The sequence below is a fragment of the Primulina eburnea genome, chromosome 1 (genome assembly GCF_022965805.1).
Source record: "Primulina eburnea isolate SZY01 chromosome 1, ASM2296580v1, whole genome shotgun sequence".
Lineage (NCBI taxonomy): Eukaryota > Viridiplantae > Streptophyta > Magnoliopsida > Lamiales > Gesneriaceae > Primulina > Primulina eburnea.
This window is the reverse complement of record NC_133101.1, coordinates 6,517,097-6,544,129: the sequence shown is the minus strand read 5'-3', so window position 1 is coordinate 6,544,129 and position 27,033 is coordinate 6,517,097. Positions and strand designations below refer to the sequence as shown.

At 32.8% G+C, this 27,033-nt stretch overlaps 4 protein-coding genes across 6 annotated transcripts; 3 read left to right on the top strand and 1 right to left on the bottom strand.

Annotated features, from left to right (window-relative positions):
• The first annotated feature begins 3,006 nt into the window (after positions 1–3,006).
• Positions 3,007–8,103, top strand: LOC140824986 (uncharacterized). Of its 3 annotated transcripts, none has more exons than XM_073186459.1 (12): positions 3,007–3,139; positions 3,346–3,433; positions 3,732–4,025; positions 4,418–4,576; positions 4,685–4,825; positions 4,904–4,960; positions 5,125–5,263; positions 6,058–6,162; positions 6,275–6,465; positions 6,565–6,606; positions 6,682–6,799; positions 7,966–8,103. In XM_073186459.1, exons 1-12 carry the CDS (start codon positions 3,021–3,023, stop codon positions 7,977–7,979), a joined length of 1,467 nt encoding a protein of 488 aa, XP_073042560.1. In that variant the 5' UTR covers positions 3,007–3,020; the 3' UTR covers positions 7,980–8,103. The 3 variants fall into 3 exon arrangements, with proteins under 3 accessions (XP_073042560.1, XP_073042550.1, XP_073042542.1); XM_073186449.1 differs by having other exon boundaries at positions 7,931–8,066; XM_073186441.1 differs by lacking the exon at positions 7,966–8,103 and adding an exon at positions 7,378–7,430.
• A 65-nt stretch (positions 8,104–8,168) lies between these two features.
• Positions 8,169–9,026, bottom strand: LOC140825001 (probable apyrase 7). Its single transcript, XM_073186470.1, has one exon. The coding sequence runs from the start codon at positions 9,024–9,026 to the stop codon at positions 8,169–8,171; it is 858 nt and encodes a 285-aa protein (XP_073042571.1).
• A 787-nt stretch (positions 9,027–9,813) lies between these two features.
• LOC140824979 (probable methyltransferase PMT23) lies at positions 9,814–13,498 on the top strand. Its single transcript, XM_073186429.1, has 8 exons — positions 9,814–10,449; positions 10,939–11,088; positions 11,615–11,885; positions 11,959–12,069; positions 12,308–12,482; positions 12,566–12,808; positions 12,909–13,103; positions 13,206–13,498. Exons 1-8 carry the CDS (start codon positions 9,925–9,927, stop codon positions 13,390–13,392), a joined length of 1,857 nt encoding a protein of 618 aa, XP_073042530.1. The 5' UTR covers positions 9,814–9,924; the 3' UTR covers positions 13,393–13,498.
• A 4,254-nt stretch (positions 13,499–17,752) lies between these two features.
• LOC140803108 (sister chromatid cohesion 1 protein 1) lies at positions 17,753–24,026 on the top strand. Its single transcript, XM_073158810.1, is given in 23 exon segments — positions 17,753–17,876; positions 18,400–18,468; positions 18,574–18,632; positions 18,725–18,769; positions 18,905–18,935; positions 19,084–19,146; positions 19,338–19,455; positions 19,834–19,906; positions 20,028–20,092; positions 20,094–20,107; positions 20,297–20,409; positions 21,013–21,073; positions 21,120–21,132; positions 21,177–21,329; positions 21,682–21,850; positions 21,921–22,000; positions 22,081–22,270; positions 22,357–22,435; positions 22,560–22,696; positions 22,890–22,977; positions 23,085–23,197; positions 23,943–23,968; positions 23,970–24,026. Coding segments are annotated over 23 exon segments (1,869 nt in total). The 5' UTR covers positions 17,753–17,823.
• Positions 24,027–27,033: the final 3,007 nt, after the last annotated feature.

Here is a 27,033-nt window from a genome sequence, read left to right as displayed (position 1 = left end):
TCAGCAAAACCCCGACCAAGAAATTAATAATCTGACATGAAATTCAAAAAAAAAAAACATATAATAAATGTTAAACCCATTTCGAGAGACAAAATTAATATAGAAATGGTGGCTGTACAAACCCTAAACTCCTCGCATTAATTGTTCTTCACATGATTCCGAGCTTCTTTTTCTTGTCTTCTTGAGTTTAACACTTCCTCTGGTCTTTGTTAAACCCAATACTGTCGCCTTTGAAAAAATAAAATATATATCATTATATTTTTGCAAATTATAGTTACTATAATTTGACATATTTAAAAAATAGACGAGTTATAAAATTTACAAAAAAAAACATCTAATCAGATATGAGTCACTTACAGATAAAGATTCGTGAGACCGTCTCACAAGAGACCTACTCATATTCGGGGCATGAACTGAAAAAAGAAATGAAGCTTATATAATTAGTATGGATGTAGGGTGTGATATTTAAAAATCACCTAAATAATTTATTCTTAATTAAAATTCCCATTATCTATATTTCACCTATCCTATACTTATGTTCATGATCTATAATTAAAGTCCATGGAATGAAGAGATGATGTAAAATATTAGCGAGGGGAAGAACCATGTTTTTTGGTAATCGTGTGGTGCAAAATTTGAGACGATATAATTTCTTATTACATCACAAAGGAAAAAAAAACAGACATCTTCCACCACCTTACTAGAAGGTGAAACCACGAGAGCATCTAGGCAAGCATTTAATGAGCTTCTTGATTACCACTATTGTTTTTATTATTATTTATTCGCTTCGGTTTAATCGGAGTCGAACTGAGTTGAACTCGTTGTGCAAGAATATCTTTCAGAATATTTCTGATCCATTCACAAAACTCGAATATAAGATCTTATAGTTTGATATGAAAGATAAGACATCGATTTTTTTCGTATTTTTGTTACATCAAGCTCGGGTTCTGCGATATTTTTTAGTTTATTATCATATTTTATTATTTCATCTGACAATACTCCTCGAAACATCATATTTTTACAGAGTAACTCTCTTGTGAGACGATCTCATAAATCTTTATTGTTGAGACAGGTCAACCCTACCGATATTCACAATAAAAAATAATATTCTTAGTATAAAAAATAATATTTTTTTCATGGATGACCCAAATAAGAGATCCGTCTCACAAAATACGACCTGTGAGACCGTCTCACTCAAGTTTTTCTCATTTTTATATTGAGTGGGTCTCATGTGAGACCGTCTCACGGATTTTAATCTGTGAGACGGGTCAACTCTACCCATATTCACAATAAAAAGTAATACTCTTAACATAAAAATTAATATTTTTTTATTGATAACCCAAATAAGAGATCCGTCTCACGAATACGACCCGTGAGACCGTCTCACACAAGTTTTTGTCTTTTATATATATATATAAGGGGTCAAAATAAAATAGTTATGGTGTATCGAAACCGGACCTAAATTTAATGGGCCGAATGGAGTAATGGAGATTTTGCTAGTGGTTCTGCTAAAATGTGGAATCGAGTGCAAATGGTAAAAATGAAAATCCAACTGAAATGAAAGCTAGTCCAATGGATATGGCCTGTATATCATGTTGATACACACTAAATTTAAAAAAATTAATTCATCTAAGCTCTTTTTTAAATGAATAATTTAACAAAAATATTTAATTAATAAATTTAATAAATAAAATTTTATTTGAGATACTATAATTGTTACTTTTCGTATTTATTTTAATTGAATATTATGATTAATTGAAAGAAATTGAGTTTTCTTATCTTATGGAAAATAAGAAAATATATCATAAATTATTAAAACAAGTACGAAACATCTTCCAATTTGAAAAAAATTAGAAATAATATATGAAGATGAAATAAAATCATCAAGACGAGGATAATTTTATCAACAATTTAAAAAAAAATCAAGTGGAACAAAATATAAAATATAAATATCATCTCCAAAAATATATTAGCAACTTTAATGAACATATTTTATGGGCTCATATGGTTAATTAATTATATAGTAAAGATGGTCAGTTAAATTATTTGATACGGTTCACCTTATATGTACAAAAATCGATTATTTTTTATAGCGAGACAGACTTTTTAGAGTTATTTATCTGTAAATATATAATTACGATAAGAGTTACAAATAATAATCCAAAATACATACATGTTCCAGAACTTTATCTTGGTCTCGTCTCAAACACGAGTTAAGCATACAAAGATCCATAACTTCCAAACTTTTATATATCGATTTGGAATGATAGGCTACGTGAAGTAAATTTCAAATTTGATTGAAAACATTATGAAAATAGTTACGGACTTTGCATTTACAATTTAACAAAGCATCACATAAATATTCTGCACAAATAAGGCAATGTACATAGAATATTCGTATTCAAAGCATTAAGCAAAGAATTTTTAGATATTTTTGACAATATTAATTATGATTAAAAAAATTAATTGATGTGAAAAGTGGTTAAATAACAAATTTTTTAATACAAAATATACATTTATATCATATTTCATTGATGTAAACAAATGATTTCTGATTTTACAACAAACTAACAAGGCAAAAACTTGTGTGAGATGATATCACTGGTAATATTTTGTGGGATATGTCTCTTATTTGGGTCATCCATGAAAAAATATTAATTTTTATGCTGAGAGCATTACTTTTTATTGTGAATATCGGTAGGATTAAAGATTCGTGAGACCGTCTTACTAGAGACCTACTCCAAAAACAATATGTTATATATCAATTAAAAGAAATATTGAGTAAAATAAATTGTATCAAACATTTTTTGAAGATTTTGATCGACGATATAAAATTTGTTTATGCTTTAATTTAAATTAAACAAAATTAATTTTTTTAAAAAATAAAAGTGAAGATTTAAAAATTTACCCAATGAATGAATGCCACGTGTAGGACATCGGATCCCACGAACGACGTCGTTTTTTATCATCTTTTTTCAAATTTATATATTTGCTCCCCCAACGAACTCTTTGGAGAATCCATGGCCATTTCTACGCAGCTTCTATTCCTTGCACTTCTGCTAATATTTTCTGCAGCTGAAAATTTTGAAAATCCCGAAGAGATTTTCGATGTTCGTAGACATTTATCCACTGTAACCAGGTATCTCTCTTGCAATTCTCGCATGACATGATTCCTGATTTTTTTTTCTTCCGTGATTGAGTAAGTTCGTGTTTTTTTTATTTGGTTGGATGGGATCGTGCAAAGAATAAATCTTTCTCTTTGCTACAATAGTTATTTTTGGTGATTTTCCGTGGTTTGGAACGGAATCTGGTTTTTGTTGAATAGCTTACGTATCTTCTATGCAGGTATCTCGTAGCAAAGGATATTTCCGAGAATTCATTTGTGCCTTCAAATTCTCTTGATCATTGTAAACCTATTCACTTAAATCTGGTGGTAATTCTCCTTCAACCTTCTAGTTTGTTGCCACTGAAGCGTATTTAGCTTTCATAATGTTGTTTGCTGTTATGCAACATCCACAATATTTATTTTATTTAGCGTGTAGTTCAACTTAGCTTCACGGATGATGTTATTTGTATCTGAATCATTCTTTGTACTATCCAGCTGCAACATTGTATTATAGTAATTTAGCTTGTTTATTTGAGTTTTACTGCCACTTGCAGCTCAAGTGGTTTTTCCTTACACGTATTCTTGCAATTTTAAATTAGCACCTGATTGATGCTTGGAATGGCAGGCAAGGCACGGAGCTCGGGCTCCCACAAATAAAAAATTAAAAGATTTAGTGGCCTTTTCAACTCGCCTGGAAGTCCTTTTAGGAAAAGTTAAAGAGGACAAATCATCTGCACAGAAGATTCCTCCGTGGTTATGGCGATGGAATTCTCCTTGGGCAGGAAAGCGCATAGGTGGAGAGTTGATTAGTGAAGGAGAGAATGAACTGTATCAGCTTGGGATTAGAACCAGAGAGAAATTTCCGGAACTATTTCATGAGGATTACCACCCTGATTTATATCCAATTAAAGCAACTCAGGTTCATTAATAATTGAGTATTGATCTATACTCGTGTATGAAACATGCAAAATGCTAATCTATATTCTGCGTGGAACATATTTTTCCTTGCTTTTTGTGAGGTGCAGAACCAGATTATATTTTTAAAAGGTGTTAAGAAATTTCTTCCTCCCAATCCAGTTTTCTTTTTCATGGATACCTCCAGAATCTACTTTTCTGATATGCATCTCATAATCTACAAAAAAAGATGATGTTATCTACTGCTTTGATAATCTTTCTGGAAAGCTTATTCATTAGAGATTGTTGATATGATGGATAACTGTTGTGCACCTTCCATGTCTAACTGTACTGATATAATATTCATGCTTCAGCTTTTGCATGTGTGTTTTTTTTTTTTTTTTTTTATAATTATAGATTTCTCGAGCCTCGGCTAGTGCTGTATCATTTGGAATGGGACTTTTTAGTGGACAAGGAAATCTTGGACCAGGTCGCCATCGAGCTTTTGCAGTGACCAGTGAGAGCCGTGCAAGTGATATAATGTTGAGATTCCATGATTGTTGTCAGAACTACAAGGTAGATAATTTCTTACCGTTTTGAAGAACTATGTTTGTAGAGCTATAAGAATTATGTTTTCAGACACGATGAATGTTGAATGCTACTTTTTTTTAAATTGGACTATAGTCTATCAGGAAGGATCAGGAACCATATGTTGAGAAACTCAAGGAACCTGTACTAAAAGAAATAGCTCAAGAATTAGTCAAACGTTGGGGTTTGAATTTCACATCACGGGATGTGTTGTCTATGTGGTTTCTGTGCAAACAGGTACTAATTGTTCTCTCACTTCTGCTCAGTGCTCCATTAAGAGTGCAACTGCATTTATTTTTCAATTGACTTGTACAGGAAGCATCTTTATTAAACACAACTGATCAAGCTTGTGCTATTTTCAGTCCATCTGAGGTAATTACACTTCATTTTCTCATTTTTAAGATGAGGGATTTGTTATATGTTCTCATTATATGCTTTTGTATGAGCTGACTTCATTCTTAGGTGCGCTTCCTTAGAGTCTATCTGATAAAGGTTTTTAAGTCTAAGCATTAGATTAAGTGATGAATGACTAGCAGGTTGGGTTGTTGGAGTGGGCAGATGACCTGGAGCTATTTGTACTGAAAGGTTATGGCAATTCCTTAAATTACCGAATGGGAGTGCCTTTACTTCGAGATGTCATTCAGTCGATGGAGGAAGCTGTAAAGGCTAACGAAGGTGCTTTTCTTCGCCATTTTTCTTCCACTACTCGTGTTAAGGGCACAAGGCAGGGGTTTAGCTTGGATTTCTAGAAAATTGTTGGATGTTACATTCATCTGGTGCTTACTGTTGACCAAAAGAAAAATAAGAAATTTGGCATGATTTAATTTGTTTAGGGTGATATAGGCTGAAAAGTGAGTATCGTTTTTTTCTCTCCTTCACTATGCATATATGCTTGTTTCATATCATTGTCTAGTTTTCTCAACATTCTGCTGTCTGCAAAATTAATTACTGAAACCATGATATTTTGTCCAGTTGTCCAGATATTCTATTAACTATTGTGATTACTAAACAACAGTTTAATTAATTAAGTTCTGAGACAATGGTAAGTGAACAAAGCAATATCAAGATCAACATCTTGTTGCTTCATTTTAAGAACAGTTCATAAAGAAAAAGAAAACTTTATTACTAGGATTTTTATTGTGGCAAATAACATTGTAAATCGTAGTTCCATTTAACATCAGATCGAGTAACTTATGTTGTGGAAGGTTTACAAATATCTGATGTGATCCTGTAACAAACCCTGGAACTTTAGGTCTAATCGGTTCTAGGCTCACTCTTTTCACAGATTGAATGTGCTTATAATCAGTGGCTATCACACTGGCTTGTCAACCTGTTTGATTTTGATTCTGGGACATCCCCATCTTTTTCTTATTCACTGTTTAAAAACTTGTGGTTTCGAACTGTTATACATTTTGTCCTTTTCTTGTATTCATTTTTTTTTCCAATTTCTTACTTGTTCCGCTTTATAGAAGGACTTGTTCCTGGAAGCTGTGAAGTTGCCAGACTACGGTTTGCTCATGCAGAAACTCTGCTTCCATTTTCCTGTTTGCTTGGACTTTTTCTTGATGGCTCTGGTGAGTGTTTTCACTGTTGAATGTTCCTTTTGTGCTCTCTATCATGTTTAGCTTTTCTTAAGACTTCTGTCTTTTGATTTAATTTTAATTAATCATGTCTATTAAATTCCAGAGTTTGAAAAAATACAAAGAGAACAACCTTTGCAACTCCCACCAAAACCTCCCCACAAGAGAATCTGGCGTGGCAGCACAGTTGCCCCTTTTGCTGGAAATAACATGCTAGTTTTATACAACTGCCCAGCCAACAACTCAAGCAAATACTTCGTGAGAGTACTGCACAATGAACACCCCATTCGATTGCCGGTAAGGTTTTCTCTGCCTATATAACAAAACCGATAATGTTATTACTTGTGCTGGTATTTGGCTTAATCTTTCCAATGATGCATTTGATTCTATGCATAGGGTTGTGATAATTCTGACATCTGTCCATTCGAGGTCTTCAAGGTACTCATGTTGTTAACTAGAAAGAACAGTTTTAACGATAATTCAAACGATTAAATTCTATCTTCAATACCTCAGGAGAGAATAGCCGCACCTCATCTAAAGCACGACTACTACTCTCTTTGCAATGTGGAGTCGCCGGAGAAATTAGTTCCAACTTGCAAATTTTCACAAATACTGAGGTGGTTTTTCCCAGGTAATGCAAGACAACCCAAAAAAGATGAACTCTAAAACGAATAACTGTACTAACTTGCTGACATCACGTTTTCTGATGATGTTTACAATATAACAATTTATAGTTTCTGTCAAGTCCATCTGCGTAGATATAAGGTGTTCCTCTCCCTTGTTTCATCGGTAAAAATTTTACAGGAGAACATGAAAACGGGTTAAAAAGTATTGTAACAAAAAAATATAAAATAAGATGAAAATGGTTTTATTTATGTCCAAGAAAAATATTCTTATGAAAATGGGAAAAACACACCAAAATTTCTACTTAGTTAAGGATTTTATCAAAGCATGTATCTGGTTTGTTTTTGAGCAATATTTAAAATGAATAATGACGAATAACCTTCCTTGTGAAAAAATTCGATGTATAATCAAATTTGTACCGAAAAATATCCAAGACGATAGTATACAAGTCAAAATGGAGATCAAGACTAAAAGTGAATTCTCTTTCGAAAATCATGAAGTACTTATCACAAAGATGAACGAAAAGACTTGTCCAACAGGGTTTACTTGTTAACGTAGTTTAATACCGAATGATAACGATTGCAGGTTCTAACATCATAAAAAAAATTATCTTAGGGGCTTGAGCATGCATTCATGGTTCCCATCGACACCCAGGTTTTCTTAAAACCAATACCTACATTGAACCTCTATAAAAATATTTAGTAGATGATTTTGAACCTTGCAAATATATTTAAAGAAAATAATAATCTGATTCGTGGAACATGGAATATTTAAATAGAAGAATGAGAAAATCCCTATAATAAGTAAATCTCATATTTCATATAAAATGCAGCCTATCTTTTAAGTGTTTGCAAGAGCTTATTTTAAGTGCTTTCGAACTTTTATGCAAACACTAACTTTGCAAAAGAAAAATACATAATCATTTTTTAAAGCATTTGCAAACATTATGTTAATACGCCGGAGTACTATCAAAATATTCATCGACCCGAATAAATTCAACTAATTTTCACATACCCCAATATTAAATTTTTAATAGACCCGAGTTTCCAGACAGCATGACTAAAGTAGAAAATGTATCCTCTACACAACCAAAACCATATCTAAATATTACTTAATATTTTTCCATAAATAAATGCAGACCGCATCATAAAAGAGTATTACCTGTATTGATAGGACTCCAGAGCTGAAACCTGAAAGGAACAGGAATATTGAGAACCGACATGGATGGTGCACTATTATGCCTGAAAAGTGTGAGATATGACCTTTGAAAAAATTTGGGCAGCTACACAAGAAAGTGCACATAGCAGATGAACAGGGAAGCAAAGAAAATGGCAGAAAAAATAAAAGGATTCATCTTTACTCGCAACATTTCATAACTAAGAATCTTTCCTCCAATTGGAAATGTCTTTCCAGCTTTCAAATAAAGCCACCCCATGTGTCCGAGTAATACTGCCAGAATCGACAATTACATTACTAACTGTAATGTGCAATCCTTCTCGCAAAAGGAGGACTACATAAGGTGGCCTGAAGCAATATTGTTCAATAAAAGGCTGAGGAACAACACTGTTTCTAGCCAAATCCCAAGATCTTTCACAAAATTCACGGCCCTTCTCCGGTACATAGTCTAAAGCAGCATCAGTCTTCAAATTTAAAAATTGGTAAACCACATAGAAGCCAGACATTGCGTAGAACTGACCAGTGGGACGAGGCAGATTACTGGCAAGTGCGCATGGTTGCAGCTCACAATCAATTCCTGGACTATGATCTGACCATTCAGATAAATTAACAGCAACTTTAGCCAGCAGTGCACTACATTCCTCCCAGTCTGGAGTTCCAACTAACTGAACTAGAACTCCAGCCTTTCCTCCGTTGCTCAGTTTTTTACCACTAATTGGAGTGCTTCCAGCCTTTTGGTGAATAGATGTGCAACGTGAACATGAGTACGGCTCTTTGCAACCATTTTGTAAACACGGATGCTTCATTTCAAGATTTCCACCAGCCAAATCTTCATTGATGATCTGCGGAAGTTGCTCGAGAAGATGAGCAAATGCAAGAACAACATAAAAGTTGGATTGCCCACTAAACCAAGTCGAGTATAGAAATTGCAGGGCAAATGCAAGACAAGTAAACAGAAACAAGCACAGGAGAACATGGATAACTCTCATCCACTTTTTCTGTTCGTATGTAATTCCAGGTGATGGATGCCTTTTCCTTGAGAAAACTTGATCCAGCATTATCTTTTCCAAAGAAAAAACTTTGTTCTGACCCGGGGATACCACCACCACCTTCTAGATCAAGTCAGCTATGAGTAGACAAATCTTGAAGGGAAGAATATGGTCTCAAATTAGTCTTTTTCATCTAGGCCAGCAAAAGTTGAACCTTGTATAGAACCATGAATAGGTGGTAATCCAGTTTGTACTCTACAAAACTTCACTCCAACCTAATTTTATTACTTCTACCTGCTATATCAAGGAAATGGTAAGTGGATTTTAGCTCATTAATCTTTACCATCTCAAATGAATCCATAAAAAAACATAAATCCTATTTGCTAATATCAATCCCATCCAAATTCATCTCGCATCTTTGCAAGAACAACAATATCACTTCCCAAATAGCTAATCAAGCATCCTGCCATCAATTCCGCATTGCAAAATCGCTTGCATTACAAGATATCATTAAAATTCATCATATTTAACCTGAAAATACTATATAAACATGGAAACGATGAATATGAATGTCATGATATTATTTATCAAAATTACAAAAATACATTTGAAATACATCGATCCAATGTAACATAAGAATTTTTTAAAAATACAAAATAAAGAAATCGCTAAACTCATTTTTTCGTAATTACCTATATGTAACTAGCCAATTGATAAAAATTAATCAACTTTTTCAACAATAAATTATCCTCCATCTAACATGCACCAAGCTCAAAAAAATATTGAAAAATAATTTACTTTTATAAAATAGAATTTCATTTTGAAAATATTTACAATTACCATCTTCTTTAAATAATCTTTGCTACAGATTTATATTCTCACACCTGCAAGGAAGTTCGAGAATCAATATCCCATTTTCGCAAAAATCTGAGTGAATCTTTCTTTAAACTCCTGCTAAATCCGAAAAATGGCAGTGCAAATATCGGTGCAGAAGCTATTGAAGGAAAGAAAATACCCATTCATATTCGTATTTTTCATTCTTCTCATATCAGTCACTTTTCTCCTCATCTCCAACTCCCAGTCCCCAATCGCCATCGCCAGTGATCTCAATCAATCCAGCCCAGTTCCCCCAGATTCGGACCCTTTACACAACAGCGTGATTTCTTCGAACAATGGCTCGGGAATTGCCAACAGTAGCAATAATAGTGATAATACTATCTCCGTTTCAGATAATGATTCTGGTGAAAGTGAGGATGGCGCTGCTGTTGAAGATGATGATCAGGTGGTGGGCGTGCAATGGGAGTTGTGTAAGGGATCTGTGTCGGTGGATTATATTCCGTGCTTGGATAATTGGAATGTCATTAAGAAGTTACCGTCCCGTCGCCATATGGAGCATAGGGAGAGGCATTGCCCCGATCTGCCTCCCAGGTGTTTGGTTCCTTTGCCGGAAGGTTACCAAGTTCCGGTTCCCTGGCCGAAGAGCAGGGATATGGTGAGATCATACTTTCTTTGGTGGTAAGGGTTGTTTTAGTATTTTCTTGGATTTTTTTTCCATTTGTATGAGACATGTTCTGATATTTGAAGCTTAAGATTGGATAAAGTTCGTAATTTATGTTGCCAAATTTGATATTACCCATGTACAAGGGATATTGAATTTTACTCTTTGTTTCCTTCTTTCTGTTTTTTGAGGAGATAATTCTGTTTTTTTTTTTTTTTTGTTTATATATGCTGTCTGCAAGATCTTTCAGACGTTATCCACAATGTCAATTGCTTTACTGGTTTCTTGGCATGTTGAGTTTCCTTTATGGTTTATGGCTATTGTTTGGGAGTACGGTTGGAAGTTGCCATTTTCTTGTCATTCTTGGGTGCATAACATCAGCTGCTGTTTCTATATTACTTCGATTTCAGCTTGAAATATGATGGTAAATGTTTCGTAGTTTCTAATCTGGAGTGGTTTACCTGTTATCTATTTGCTTCTCAGGTATGGTACAACAATGTTCCTCATCCCAAGCTTGTTGAATACAAGAAGGACCAGCATTGGGTGGAGAAATCAGGTGACTATTTTATTTTTCCTGGTGGTGGCACACAATTCAAGGATGGAGTTGATCAGTATATTGAGTCTATTCAAAAGGTAATGCACTGAGTTATATACCGAGGCTTTTAATTTACCGTCCAAAGTTGCATCAACATTCTTCTTATTCTATTGTGACAATTCTTGTGATAGTTGGTTTGACTGGGGTGTGAGTATGAGGTAAATAAAAGTAAGATCTCTAGTAAAAGCCTTCTGTATGTTATTACTTCAGATTAACATGTATCGAATAGCTTTCTTACATTCATAAGTGCGCATTTACTTTGATCTTAACTCAAAGGAGTGTCCACATGTTTGACTCCATTCAGCTTCTGAGTTAATTTCCATAGCAACAATTTATGCATTCTTTCATGGTAAATGGTGAAATGATGCTTAAATCTCGTGGAACTTTGGTATTTGGGTTATGGAGGTGTGGGGAAATATTCATGAATAATTTGGATGACTAAGTTTACCTATCATCGATTTACCATTAGTTAGATGTTTGCACGATTTGGTGTTGATCTTGTGTAAAAATAATTAAGCATGAAAAAAAATTGATCATGAAATTTTTGCTTTCTCTTTACTCCAGACTTTACCAGTGATTGAATGGGGAAAGAAAACAAGGGTAATTTTGGATGTTGGCTGTGGTGTTGCTAGCTTTGGTGGTACTCTACTGGAAAGAAATGTTCTGGCTATGTCTTTTGCTCCAAAGGATGAGCACGAGGCTCAAATACAGTTTGCTCTTGAACGGGGAATTCCTGCTACTCTCTCTGTTATTGGAACACAAAAATTAACATTCGCTGATAATACTTATGATTTGATTCATTGTGCTCGTTGCCGGGTTCATTGGGATGCCGATGGTACTACACTCTTTCCACAATTTGAGTATAAGTTTTTTCTTTTGGTTCATTAGCCCGTAAATGACAATTACAGGTGGAAAACCATTGATGGAGCTGAACAGAATTCTAAGGCCTGGAGGATATTTTATTTGGTCAGCTACACCAGTCTATAGAGACGATGAAAGAGACCAGAATGTCTGGAAATGTTAGTGATTCATTACACTTCCTCCTCCGTTTTCTTCAGAAGAAAAATCCATGGCCAAATTAAAATTCCTTGTGAATATTTGGCATTTACATTCGATAAGGTGTAACAATTGGTGCAACTGACTTCGATGATCATCACCAGAGCTTCATTGCTTCAGTAGTAACGATTCAATAATGAAGTGGGTTGTTCTTTGTGCACGGCTGACATTTCTTGGATTTTGTTAACCTGTTTCTTGCAGCAATGGTAGCTCTGACTGAATCAATTTGCTGGTCGGTAGTGGCAAAAACTTTCTTTGATTCTTCTCAGATTGGGCTAGTTATTTATCAAAAGCCGCTCTCATCTTCCTGCTATGAAAATCGCAAAGATAACAGTCCACCTATGTGTGAGCAGAGCAGCAGGCTTAAAAGTTCATGGTAAAGATCTGAAATTTTAATGGCATCATCTTTATGAAAGTTACCTTCATCATTGCCCTTATCATTTGTTTTCCTGCGAATAGGTACTCGCCTCTCGATAGTTGCCTTGTGCCACTTCCAAATAACTCACAAAAGTGGCCATCAAACTGGCCAGAAAGACTTAGTGATATACCTCCAAGTCTATCTTCTGAGCCTGATGCTGAAGAAACATTTAAAGCTGATACCAGACACTGGTCTGCGCTTGTCTCGGAAGTTTATCTCGAAGGTCTTTCTATAAATTGGTCGAGTGTGAGGAACGTGATGGATATGAATGCACATTACGGAGGGTAAGACCAACATTTCACTTATCTTTCTCAGACCCCAAGAAGTTCGTTCAGGTTTCTTGCTTTTGTTAATATTTACCATTTCTTCTCATGCTGGTGCCAGGTTTGCTTCTGCCCTCATAAATTTGCCATTATGGGTGATGAACATCGTCCCCATCCATGAACCAGACACTTTATCTGTCATTTTCGATAGAGGGCTGATCGGTCTTTACCACGACTGGTGTGAATCTTTGAGCACCTACCCACGAACATATGATCTACTGCATTCCAGCTTCCTCTTTGGAAATCTGACCAAAAGGTACCACTGAAGCTGTTTTTTTTCTCATATATTTCACGCTTTTTTGCATGATTTCAATTTACACAAGATTTACTTCTTTTGGCTGTAACATTCTTCTTCCAGATGTGATTTAATAGAAACGACCGCAGAGATGGATCGTGTATTAAGACCAGGCGGATACCTACTGGTTCAAGACACCATTGAAATGATTAACAAGCTTAACCCAATTCTGAAATCCCTCAACTGGTCTGTAAATGTACACCAAGAACAGTTTCTTGTCGGAAAGAAAGACTTTTGGCGACCCGGATAGAAAACGAGTATGTACAGATCCCTCATACTTTACCTTGTTTAATCTTTGGTTCAATCTACAGAGTATCATCTAAAATGCAAAGATCATTTTTTTTGTTTGGTTTTGGGAAGAAAACTGATTTTTCTATGTTGAATTTGATTCATATCATCATATGCACAATAAATATATCTGTAGTTATTGTGAATTTGAACATTTGGAGCAATAATTGTGCCGTCAAATCTTCGGATGTCTGTTTAATTAATGCACTCAAAGTTGGTGAATATTTAAATAATAATAATAAAACATACGCACGCACACACACTGTAACGTTTTTAAAAATATATATATATATATTTATTTATTAGAAATTCAACAGTTTATATAAAAGAAAAAATTTTGTTAGACTAATATGATTATTTAAAAATTCAAAAGTTTATATAAAATATAAAATATTTTAGTAAATAAAATAAAATTCAAAAGTAGATGAAATTTGTAGTTACAGGTAAATTATAAATTTACTAAAGACAAACTTTTATGAGACGTTCTCACGAGTCGTATTTTGTGATACAGATCTTTTATTTGGATCATCCATAAAAAAATATTATTTTTTATTGTGAATATCGGTAGGGTTGATCCGTTTCATATATAAAAATTCATGAGATCGTCTCACAAGAGACCTCCTCTTTACTAAAACAGATTTGTTGATGTATTTTTATTAATTTTTTGTAATTTGAAAGATATATTTATTATTTGTTTGATTTGTGATAAACGAAAATTTATTATTTGTTTGATTTGTGATAAACGAAAAATAATAAAGGGATTGACAAATATAATTTAAAGAAAGTGATAAATAATATAGTATGATAAGACATGATATTTCATATGATTTTAATTTTTATAATGACCAAAATACCCCTTATCTCAAATTTCTTTTTTCAACTTTATTCTTCGTTTTTATACAACATTTCTTTTAACAAGAATATATTAAAAATATATTATTTTTTTTTTTTATCTTTTTATAGTTATCTTTCAATTATATATTTATTACTTATCCATTGTAAATGTAATTATCTTTATTTTTGATAAATAATGTTTCGTATACATAAAAAATCATCATTGACAAAACCATTTCCAACTATGAAGCCTGAAACTATAAATAAAAATTCACAAGTATCCATCCATCCACAAAATTCATGCAAGTTGGAAAGGGGCAAAAATGTAATTATATGAGGAAATCAAGGTGTATGGAGGATAATGATAAAACATCACACCCTAAAAATATTATGACTAGTCGCTCAACCTTAATTCTATAGTGTGTGTATATAAATTTTTTGAGTATTTATGAATAATTTTTTTATTAATTTTGAAATAATTATTTTCGTAAGACGACTCAATTTGATTCATACTGAAAATGAAAATTAATATTTTAAAATAAAAATAATATTTTTTCATCTTGTTATTAAACTCGTTACGCGACTCGGACCCGTTTCTAAACCTCAGCCAAATTTTACTAAAGTCTTCATAGCACCACAACGACAAATATACATCTCATCAAATTATTGAAGTATACACACAAAGTCACTGAAGGATAAATATACAAATCCATTTACATTTTACATTATTTATTATCCAATTATACAAATCAAACGTTATGATGTAGATTGGTTGATTTTTAATTTTCTAACCATCCGATTCAATCAGTATATATTAATATTAATTTAATGACTTAAGTTTGCTGTATTAAATGTATATCGTGTGGTGAGGAAATTATTATTTATCTTGCATGAAATATAGCAAATATTTGATTATTTTTTTACATTAATTTTAACTTTTTATGTGGTATGGTACTAATATTTTCTTGATTTTATTTTATACATCGTCAGTATCATTGTCCATCATATTCGTGTTTTGTGTCCGTAAACATGGATTGAATAGTGTTAAGATCAGGTGATTGGTTAGAAGAATGGTTGAATAAACAATCATACTAGTTTGTACAAAAATTCGGTTAGATTAACAATTTTGAATTTAATAATTCTCGTCAATCAGATAAATTTTATATGGAAAGAAGCTAAACCGACTTATTGAACACTCAAAAATGTCTAAGCAAGAAAAGAAACAGTTGGGTTATCAAGGATAAGACTACTGAAAAGATGTTTACTAGAAGGCTTTGAGATTACAACTTTGTAATAACCCGATTCAGTAGAGCTTTATCACTACCTAACTGAAACTCCTAATTTAGATTACTTGCTTAAACAACACTGAACAGTACACTAACTGTCAGTTTACAAGTATTTGGAAATGAAAATACTAAGCATAAATTGATCATCAATGATCTGATATAATACTTAAGCATGTGTTAATAAATCTTGAAAGCAGTTGGGCTATTGGAAGCTTGAATACTTGAACTTATGAGATGATTCCAGAGAGCCTAACTAATTTACAATTTCCTCTATTATAGACTTGGATTTAACGTTCGGTAAAATCAAATATTATATTTGTTCCAAATATGGTAGCCGTTAAAATCGTCTTTTTTACACCATCGTCCTTTTTGACCATTTGTATATTGTATGTAGTGCTCACGGATTTCTGACAAATCATTGATTGTTGATACGGAAGACTTCATCTAATAATTCAGCTTTTTAACTTAGAGTAGTCTAACCGATTCTTCAAAGAATGTTTCTTCATTTAATTAACATCTTTTATTTCAGTTGGTCTTCAGCTATCAATTTGGTAGACCTTGATATCAGTTAGATTTCAAACATATTTTGTCATATAATACTTTCAGTTTAGCTCATGTTTATTTCAGTCTGGCTCATTATCAATTCATTTTGGCTTAATTTGTTAAATCACCAAAACTTAAGTGATCTAAAAATTCCTCCTTTTTTGTTTGGAAAAATATGAATTATATAAATCTTAAATGATCTTGATCCACAATATCTGGGTTGAAGTGTTTCCACAACCACCACGGTCTTGACTTGTTTCAGAATTGCTTTTTCAAGATAACTAAACTTATTCAAAATAGTTTTTCTTCAGTTTTGTTAATCATGTTTTGCATGGTTATGTATTTAGATTAAATAAAGTTTTATATGATTTAAAACAAGTATCACGATGTTAGTTTTCACTTTATCACAATTTTTGCTTAATCATTGTTTTACAATAAGTTCAGTTGATAAAACCTTATTCATTTTTTGTGCATCTAATTAAATATATGTATCACGATATATTTAATTTATTATTAATTTATTATTATTATTAATCCCGATACATTAAATTTTAAGAATTTATTTCCACTAAAAGTTAACAATTTGTGTCTAGTTTAGCTCACTCGGATATAAAATCTTGGATCCGTCCATGTACGTGTACATATTTGCATGTGAATGTTATATTTGATATCTTTTCATCAAAATAAATACTTATTTTATAGAAATAACATGAAATCAAGAGACTAAAGGAGTGTTTGGGAAAATGCACTTCTTAGATTTTAGTTGAATGAAAGTGTTTTGAGGTGTTTGTGAATATTTTTTTTTATTCAATTTCTGTATTTTTAGGTAGAAGTTAGATCGATATTTTTTTTTTGCTTCTATTTTTTTTGTTAATGATTTAAAAATATAATTTGACATTTTTTATTTTAAATATTTATTTTTTTAAAATTTTTTGCATTTTTCATAATTTTCATTTCTATTTTTTATAATATATTTTGTACATTTGTATAAAATAGTTTTTTGTGAGACGGTCTCACAGTTTTTTATTAATAAAACATGTCAACTCTGTCTATATTTATAATAAAATTAATATTTTGACATAAAAATAATATTTTTCATGAGTGACTCAAACGAATATTTGTTTCACAAAATTGACCCGTGAGACCATCTTACATGAGTTTTTTATGAAATTTTTATTATGTTTTTATTAATCTTATGTACAAGTTTAAACATTTATATTATAACAAGATAAATTAATTTTGATACAAAATATCAATACATTGTTGATGAGGTTCGTAATCAAATTCGAAAAATTGAAAGAGATAAATATTATATAAATTAAGATTTTTTTTGTCATTTTATTACAAAATTAATTTTTGAAGAAAATATTAACTTTGGATTTGATTTTCAAACAATTTCAGATTTTTTTTTCTCAATTTCATGATTTCTAAAAGAAACCATTCTCTTACGAAACATTTTTCAGAACACTTATACAATAAAACATAATAATAAATTTAAATTGAATCTGAGGGACACGTGTCAATCAGTTGGTCAAGCATAGCACAAAAAATGGGTGCCCCATGTGGTGACTTTAGAACGCAAAGCATTCGTTTTGCGTTTGCATTGGGCCCCACTTGCTCTCTGCAAACATGCCTCTGCTTGGCGGGTAATCTGTTCGTTACGCCGTATATACATACACCTTGCTCTGTATCTCTCTCTCTCTCTCTCTGTCTCCAACAATCGTATCAGAATGTTCTACTCTCACCAGCTGCTAGCTCGGAAAGCTCCTCTCGGCCAGATATGGTGGATTCTCGCTTCCCTTGCTGTTTATGATTCACAGTTTATGACTGTGTTGTTTTGTATGTGTGGATACGAAGAAATTTGTAGTATATACTTTTTGTGATACTGATTAGTGAATATGTTTATGCATTGAGTTAGAGTTAAATTGCTTGGAGTGTAATCGAGTTCTTGTGGATGAAGATCAATGAGCTCTGCGCGGTGTAATTTGTTTCAGTTGTGCTCTATTTGGTTTTTAACGATTGTTCTTCTTCGGGAGTTTTATAACAAGATAAAATAATTATTAATGTTTCCGCATTTCGGGATTTGAGTGGTGAATTGTGATTGCATGAGCGCGATATATATATATGATCGATGCAAAAATATATGGTTTCGGCTCCGGAAGATTCTAGACCTTCCGCAGCAGAGCTGGTTTCTAGTTCATTTGATTATGATTGTTGAGCTGTTCTTGTACTGTACGGTTTCATTTCATGAATTGAGGATTGGAATTCGAAGTTACGAGTTGTCTGAGTTTTGGTGGCGTGTGAAGGATGGCGGCGACGATGCATGCGAAGATCAATCGAAGAAAGCTGGACAAGCTCAACATTATTAAAATCTGGTGAAATAAATTTCTTCTTTTATACAGTTCTTTTCCTCGCGAAAAACCAACGTCGTAATTCCTATCACGGACGTTAAATTTACAATTCCTATTAATTTATCGCAGCGAAGAGATTTTAAACCCTTCAGTTCCTATGGCTCTAAGACTTTCTGGAATTCTGATGGGTATCTCTACGTCAAATTACGCACAGAACTTCTTCCTTTTTTTTCACATCAAACACGGATCTTAATATTTTATTTTGTTCAAAAAAATTCAGGAGGAGTGGTAATTGTTTACGAAAGAAAAGTAAGACTCCTGTATGGTGAGCGCCATGTCTTAAATTCTTCAGTGTTTTTTGTACTATTTTCTGGGTCCAAGTTGTACATCAAAATCCCAAGTGCAGTGTCTTATATCAAGTTTCTTTTCATTTTTTAAATACTATGGTGTTCTATTGCAGATGATGTCACCCGCCTGCTGGTAAGAACTAAGAGGAGCTATTCTTACGGACACAATCAGTACTTGTGCCATATTTTACGCATTTCATTGCTCACAATTTTGTCCATCAATTGTAATTTGGTATAGTGATTTTTTGTTTAATAATTCTTACAAACTTATTTTGCTCAGGTGGAAATTAACTGAGGCATGGAAGATAAGATCAGCTCCATCAGATCCAACAAGACTTCGCAAAGCCCAAGCCAAGTCAGTGATCGTGTTTTTTTCTTTTTCAATGTTTTTGGTATGGTTTTCAGTGAGTTCTATACTTGTACATTGATGGAGTTTAGCAGAGCATTTCATAACGCCACTTTTTCCAGCAAATTACATCTACTGATTCGATTAGCCTTGATTGTAATCTCCGTTCTCGTTATGCTTAGTCATTTGAACTTTTGTAGGTATGAGGCGGTTACTTTGCCCGAGAATCATGAAATAGACCAGGGAGAGATTGAACATCTGCTTCCGCAATCTAATGGAACGATTGTTATGGACTTTCAACAGAGCTACATCGCCATGGTATACAATTTTAGACTGTTTCAGTAACTTGTAAGTGATCCAGAATGCTAGGGCGCTAGAGAGTCAGTACACAAATTCAAAAGTTTCATTTGTTAGCATATATATTTTGAAATTAATGCACTAAGTGATGGCATGAATCAATGTTATTTAGGCAACTATATATCTCCCTGTTTAGAACCAGGAAATTCATTATCTTTTCTTTCGATGATGTAGAACCGTTAAATGTTGAAAACTTTGAAGCGTCTCGTTTACTTGCTATAAGTCAATTCTTGCACACTCAAGTGTATTCTGTTGTCCTCGTCAATATGAACCACGTGAGCGAACCATTGTACGAAACATTCAAGTAAAAGTGCTAATCTAGAAACTGTTCTTGTCCAGAGCTTAGACAACGTGGATGATCCTTATAATAATAAAAATCCAAGGGATTATGCGAACCAGGATCCCCATCAAGGTATCTGTGACTACCTTGTTTTGAATGGACAACGTAAAATACCATTTTCTCTAGGCACATATTTACCAGTTTTTTGTTCACAGAATATTTTCTAATTCTTCCATCATCTATCTTATCTCAGCTGATGCTGCTAACATTACCTTATGTGAAAACTATGATTCACATCGGACAGATACATACAGTTTCAATCGCATTCGAAAGGTGAATTCTCAATCGAAATAAAAATGAGTTGCAATGATGTTCTTCTAGTATATGCAGATAATTGAAGGTTGCACTTCCAGTGACATTCATACCAGTTGAATATGGACAAGCTATTGTTCAGCTGCTTTGAAAGATATGTTTTTCCTTTTTTAAAAATAAATAGTTTCTTGACTTCAAATGTTGTGACAGGTTTGATATTGGAGGGGATGAAGAGACACAATTGAATTTCACTCCACCAGAGCATACTGAAATACCAAATAGTCTTATGTCATCACCACCTCTCTCAGAGGAGCCTCTAAAACGTAAGTAAGATAGATTTGTTGTCAATAGTTTGCAAACGTTGTAGTTGAAGTGCTGAGGAATTTCCTCACTTATCTTCAATCGATAAAATATCACTTAGAGACCAGCATTGTAGTTTCCTCTATCAATAATGTTACCTATTAACCAAATTCATGAAGAAATTATTTTAATTTTTAATTTTGCGACAATTTAAGCAAAGAGTCTAAACTTATGCTAATTCCTTTTTTTCTTTTTTACAAACTCCAGATCGGTATCCGATTAAGGAATATCACACAAATACAAAACAAGTTGAAAATAAAGACTAAATTAGATGCAACTAAACAAGGGCACTCTCTCTTCTTTCTGATGTTACATATACTGCCTCTAGGGCTCTGGCTGGCAGCTTAAGTACTTGCTTCGGTATCTTCAATCACTTTCATTTTCTCGAGTATTTCTGTCAGTAATAAAGAACATCGAGATGAAATTTATTGTCCTTTGAAACATGTCAGCAGGAAAAACTGCATTAACATGGATTTAAGTTCAGAGAGAATAAGAATGTTGTTACCATTTCAATGAATCAACTAAATATGGAGGAACTAATTGCCTTCTAATTTGTGTTCTTGTAGCTGGCGAAAACCTTGAACATCCTAAGGAACAAGCTAATCAGCAGAATTCTGATGAAAGCAAGCACTGCTAATAAGGTGGCGAAATATGCATGAAAATTGTAAATGAGACATCAAAAGAAGGTGTTGAATCCAGGATGTCACATAAGTTTTTTTTCCTTTAGCAGGCTCAAGTGAAAAGAAGGCCTGCTCAAAGAAGAGCTAAAAGTTCTGCAGCTCTTGTGATGGACTATGATCAAACCATCATTCCGGGTCACATATATCAATCTTGGCTTCAGAACTCTTCTAGTATCATATCAGGACGAACACGGAAGCGAAAGGTCGTATTTCTCTTTATGTTTTTTCCCAAATTGCAAGTCATGCTATTAGATTGTTTCCTGATATTCCAATACCAAAGCAATCCAAAACAGTTCAACGAGTAGAACTCTGTAACCAGCATATGCCTTCTCTTCTTTGGAATGAATCCGGAATTTCGGCAGTTAAACAATTCTAAACAAATGGTGTTTAGCTTCTGTAGAATGACTGAAGTTATTATTAAAAGACATCCCTTGGATGCCTACTTGTTGAATAGACTATGAATGCATCATCAGTGCATTCCATTTCATGTGTGATTTATTCTGGAACTTGCTACTCGTCTAAGGAGATTTGCCTCATTACTTAAATATGTAACAGCCTCCCTTGAATCCCATGGCTACAATGAAGACATCCACTCTCATGGACCTTCCTTCAATTGTCCTAGCGGAAGGATTATTCACAAATGGAAACAGACAAGTTCATTATCCAACACCCCTTGTGGAATTATGGATCAAGAGTACTCAACCTCCACTAGATTCACCTTCTGGTATGAATTTCATCACTACGTATGAATGACTTACAAATTTGAAGGTCAAAACATTGTACGTTGATCACAGGTCGAACCTCTAATCACCATCCACCAGAACCATCATCCTCATCTCCAACCGAAAGGCTATTTATGGAACCTCTAGCAGACGTAAGCATCCTTTTTTGTGTGGGACTTTTAAAAGAGAATCATACAGTTCTTTCTAATGAAGTGTACGGATGGATGTAAAGCCGTTTCATGTACCTCAAGGAAGAAGGGACTCCCAGTCAATGAGCATTTCCGTCGAGAAACAAAGAGCAAATGTCTTTGATAGTGGAATGCCAACAGAAATAATAGTGGAAGGACACAGAAGCAACCTCAAAATCAATGGAGCGGGATTAAAAGATGCCCATGGAGTAATGGCCACCCCTGGAAATTCTGGTATGCAAAGGTTTTCATAGTTATTTTGTGTGCACCAAACTATGGTACTTCTCATTAACAAAACTATTCATCTTATGATTCCACAGGTGACGACATAAGGTCAATCCCCAGCTCGGGATCCGGACATGGTTTCTTTTCAAACAATTCAGATGGCAATTCAGGACGGTTAGTTAATTGTTCGCAGCTCTGATTAATATCTTTCCCTGGATTACGACAAACATAGATCTTTACACAAAAGGTTATTCAACTAATGAAGTCTAGTTCTGAACATTGTTTTCACGCCATTCAGGCCAGGCAAGAAAAGGCCATACTCCGCTTCTAAAAACAGTGGAAATGGCCTCGAACCCGTGGCAGAGGAGTTTTCATGGCATCATCCTGATCCAAACTTCAAGTTGGCTAGACTTTCTGAATATGGATCAACACCAGGTAACGGTAAATGGAACAATCAATCTTTGTTTTAGTCGCACATTTAATATGGCAAGAACTAGAAATTTGTCTAGGGGCTAACTCGTTTAGTTAGGTCGAAAAAAAGTATATTTTTTTTTCACTCGAAAACTTAGCAATTTTTTCTTCAATTTTACTTCGTTAAATAAAGTACTTGACTTCTGATTTATTGCAGATCTTATGGTCGAAACTGGACCTACACAAACCCAAAAACCTCCGATTATTAATCCGCCACAAGACCATATAACGGATTCCATCAGAATGTAGGCTTCTTATTCTTTTTTTTATATTATTATTGTCCAGATACATGGAAATTACTTCAATTATAAGACATAATGGTTTAACTTTTGTCACATATGAATTCACACAGGCATCTGAAGACTCATTTTGATACACCTGGAACTGCCAAAACTGAATCTCTAAACCATTTAGCTTTCGGAATGAACAAAAAGAGAGCATCGTGTCTTTTCTATCAGACTTGCGGTATTTACATCCACCTCATTCATCCAATTTTTACCATTATTAGGCAAGTTACTTCACGGGATTTCTCATGTGCCCTTATTCAAATCTCTCCATTCGAAATAGCAGCCTGTTTTTTTTTTTTTGGATGAATGGTACATCCGTACATATATTTTTATTTGAATGTGTCATGTGTGAAATAATGCTAGTTACTTCCCCTAAAAGAAAGAATAATTAATAGGAGGATTTCTTATTTAATTCGATATTTATTAGGCCGACAAACAAACAAGGAAAAATTACAGTAACTAATGGGAAAATCCCTACTTCGATTGATAAGGTGATCAACAACATTTTTCTTATGAAATTTGTGTTACAATATAGACATGGATCATGGTATGAGGCTATTAATAGGCTTATTACTGGCTTTGTATCATTATCACACCTAACGGATTCCTCGGCCTTGTTTCCTATTGTTTAATAATGGTGGAAATTGAGGCTCGTTTCAGGACGAAAACTCATGATCTCGTAACACTTATATTTCTGGAAAACTCGATGAAATTCCACCTATTTCAATCACTAAAGTACTCCTTGCATCATTCACTACAGAATTGGATATGTTTCGGTTGGATATTCATATTCTATAATTGTGCATCACCTCTGTTTCCTAGATTGTATTAACTTTATCAACTATGAGTTCTATTTTTAAACCACAAGAAGCCTACCAAAATGCAATAAATCTATCGTCATATGTTCACTTTTTCTGTGGCAGTTCTTGCTACAAGAGACTACCTAAGGAGTGGAGCAAAAAGAACCATATGGTGACATTCTGATCTCCAGGGGAACCAAGATGTAGAGAAAAGACAAAGCAGTTGACTTGAGTTGAGGCAATTCTTTAAGCTATCGAGGAGTGAGTTTCATTAATATTATTAGGTAACATTTATTCTTACTGCACTGTGTAGTTACTCGTACATTCCATTTATATATGTTGGTGCACTTGTTCCAAAGTTCTTGTTACTGAAGAACATTTAGTTCATGGTGCTACTCAAGATTTTTTCATAGTTTTGAGTCAAGTGTCTATCCTGGCTCCACGTCTTTGTATCCTCAAGTCGTGGGAATTCCTATAAAACTATGAGGGACTGATGATTCCATGTGAATTTTGCGAGAAGCCCAGTGGGATGGTTTGCTCGATCGTATAACGTAATCTTAACTGAATCAACGATGTTAGGGTTTAGAAGAAGAAATAATCTAAAACTGGACGGATTCAATATGGGATTGTGATTAATGAACAACAGAAGCTCCTTTTCAAGATGATGATGAGAGACACCAGAAATACCATTTGACCATAATTTTTATTGCATCTGCATTTGCTATTTGAAAACATATGTAAACTATTTTATTGGATCGACGACTTGAAAATATTTTAGTATGTGGTCATATTGGTATAATTTAAGTTGCAAAATGCAGTTGACTTTTAGCTTATCTATATTGTATTGTATTAGGCAAAAATTTGTGTGAGACGGTTCACATGTCAAATTTGTGTGAGACGTATATCTTATTTGGGTAATTCATGAAAAAATATTACTTTTTATGCTAAGAGTATTACTTTTTATTATGAATATCGATAGGGTTGACCTGTCTCACAGATAAAAATTCGTGAGATCGTCTTACAAAAGACTGTCTCATTGTATTATTAAGTTTGAGACCATTAGAGTAACTAACATTTGGTGTCATGATCTGTTTTAATAATTATTTATATTAATAAAGTGTTAAAATTTTAATATAAATTACATGTAGCTTAGCGGATGAAGTTTTTATTCTCTAAACATAAGTTGTAGCTTTAATTCATATTTTCATCTTTTTTTATTTAGTTTTTAATTCATATATCAAAATAACAGTGTAGTCTTTCATTATTTCTTATAATTATATTTTAATTATTATTTAAAAATAAACCAAATAAATTATAAAAAAATATTATGTAAATATATAACACGTACATCATGCACCAATATTAACTACGGATATGTTGTTATTAGCCAACTCTTCTCCTATAGAAATGTAAGGCAAAATCCAACGTGTGTGTGTGTGTATAATATATATATATATATATATATATATATATATATAATATGTATGTACATTTCTGACACAAGGTACTAAATATGAATAATGTAGGGGTAGCTTGTGAAATATAGGTGCACGATCCTATCCACCATAATTAATGATTCAAGCCCTTGAATTATTGGAGGTTATACGCATGCATGGTGGACTTTTCCGGATCATACAACAAAATAAGTTACTAATATTAAGTTAGTGTTTTATTTTAAATATTTATATCAATGAAATATTTGAAAATTAGATGCAAAAATGGACAAAATTTAAAATAATTATTGTAAATATTATTTAATTATAATTCAACTGATTCTAATTTTTTTTAAAAAATTGTAATTAATGTCATCAAAATTTAGCATTTGTCATACGACTCATATTCTTTCAAATTAATTTAGTTTGAAAGTTCAATATTTTTTTTTTAATTTGAAAACACTCTCTCAATTATTTATATAACAACGTGAGGTGAGAGTTGTGAGCTGAAAAAAACTTGTAAGATTTTCCATGTATTACAAGATACTAATATTTTTTAGAGAAATATTTTATTAAAGTTGAGCAAGAAAGAAACATATTTGTTGCCTTTTTAATATAAAGATATTTGAAGAACAAATCTATCTCAAAAATATTTGTCGATAGTGAGGTTTTATCTACGAACATTTTAAAGTTTCTAGCTTATTAAATAATTATTATAAAGTATTAGCTATGATATTGACGACAGAGCGTGATTTTAACTAGTCAATTATTTACAAAAAAATTCCATCTCTTTAAAACATAGAAAATTTACTGCATTTATTCTTATGACGGGGAATATCTTGTAAATGTCTCTGAGTGTGTATTGAGTAAACTCCAGATATATATAGTCATTTGTAAAACACGTATATTGTGTAAACTTATAGAACACCGTAGCGGGATTTTTTTTATTTTATTTTTTAAAATAAGAAGCTAAATTTACAATTTATTTTTGGAAAAATAAGCAACTAATTTTCCTAGTGAGGTAGAAAGCTTCTTTCCCATATTGTTTGCTTGCTTGCATTTTTGCCAAAATGAGGTGCCATGCACCTTTCCCATTCTGCAGTGCAAAAATACTCAAATAGTACAGATGTAGGTTGGTAGTGATGTAAATCAATCGACTACATCGGATTTCAAATTATTTGAATTTAGCCCCTCGATTTTATTTTCTGATCAAATTGACATAAAAAAAAGACCCAGTTGATTAAAAAAATACATTTTGCTTGACTAAGATATGGATATATAATATTCGAATTTTAATCTTTTGTTTTTACTAGAAGTTTGAATGAGTACGTGATTTTTTCCCCAAAAATGAAATTTTCATAAAACTACAAGAAGGTAATTTTTGCAAAAATATTTTCGACTGAAGTCAGGTTTTGAATGTCTAAATTTGGATGTTTTAAGAAATGATCTTTGTCATATAAAACACATGATTACATTAAATTAATCAGATTAAATTAATACACTAATTTCAATAAAAAACTCTACTAAAATACTCTTATTTTCAATGTCTTTTGTTTGACCATAGGTGACTTTGCTAGGACATCTTAAGCCACTCTAATAATATGTTCAGTGATGTAGAAGTTGGTGAGATAGAAGTTGGTGAGATCATTTTAAGTTGGTGAGATCATTTATAATGATTTCGCTGTTGATAATTTCATTGTATGTCTTACACCGGTTTTTTTATTCTATTAATAATTTTTTTATTCAATTTTATAATTTGATATTTAAAAAATAGTATAATT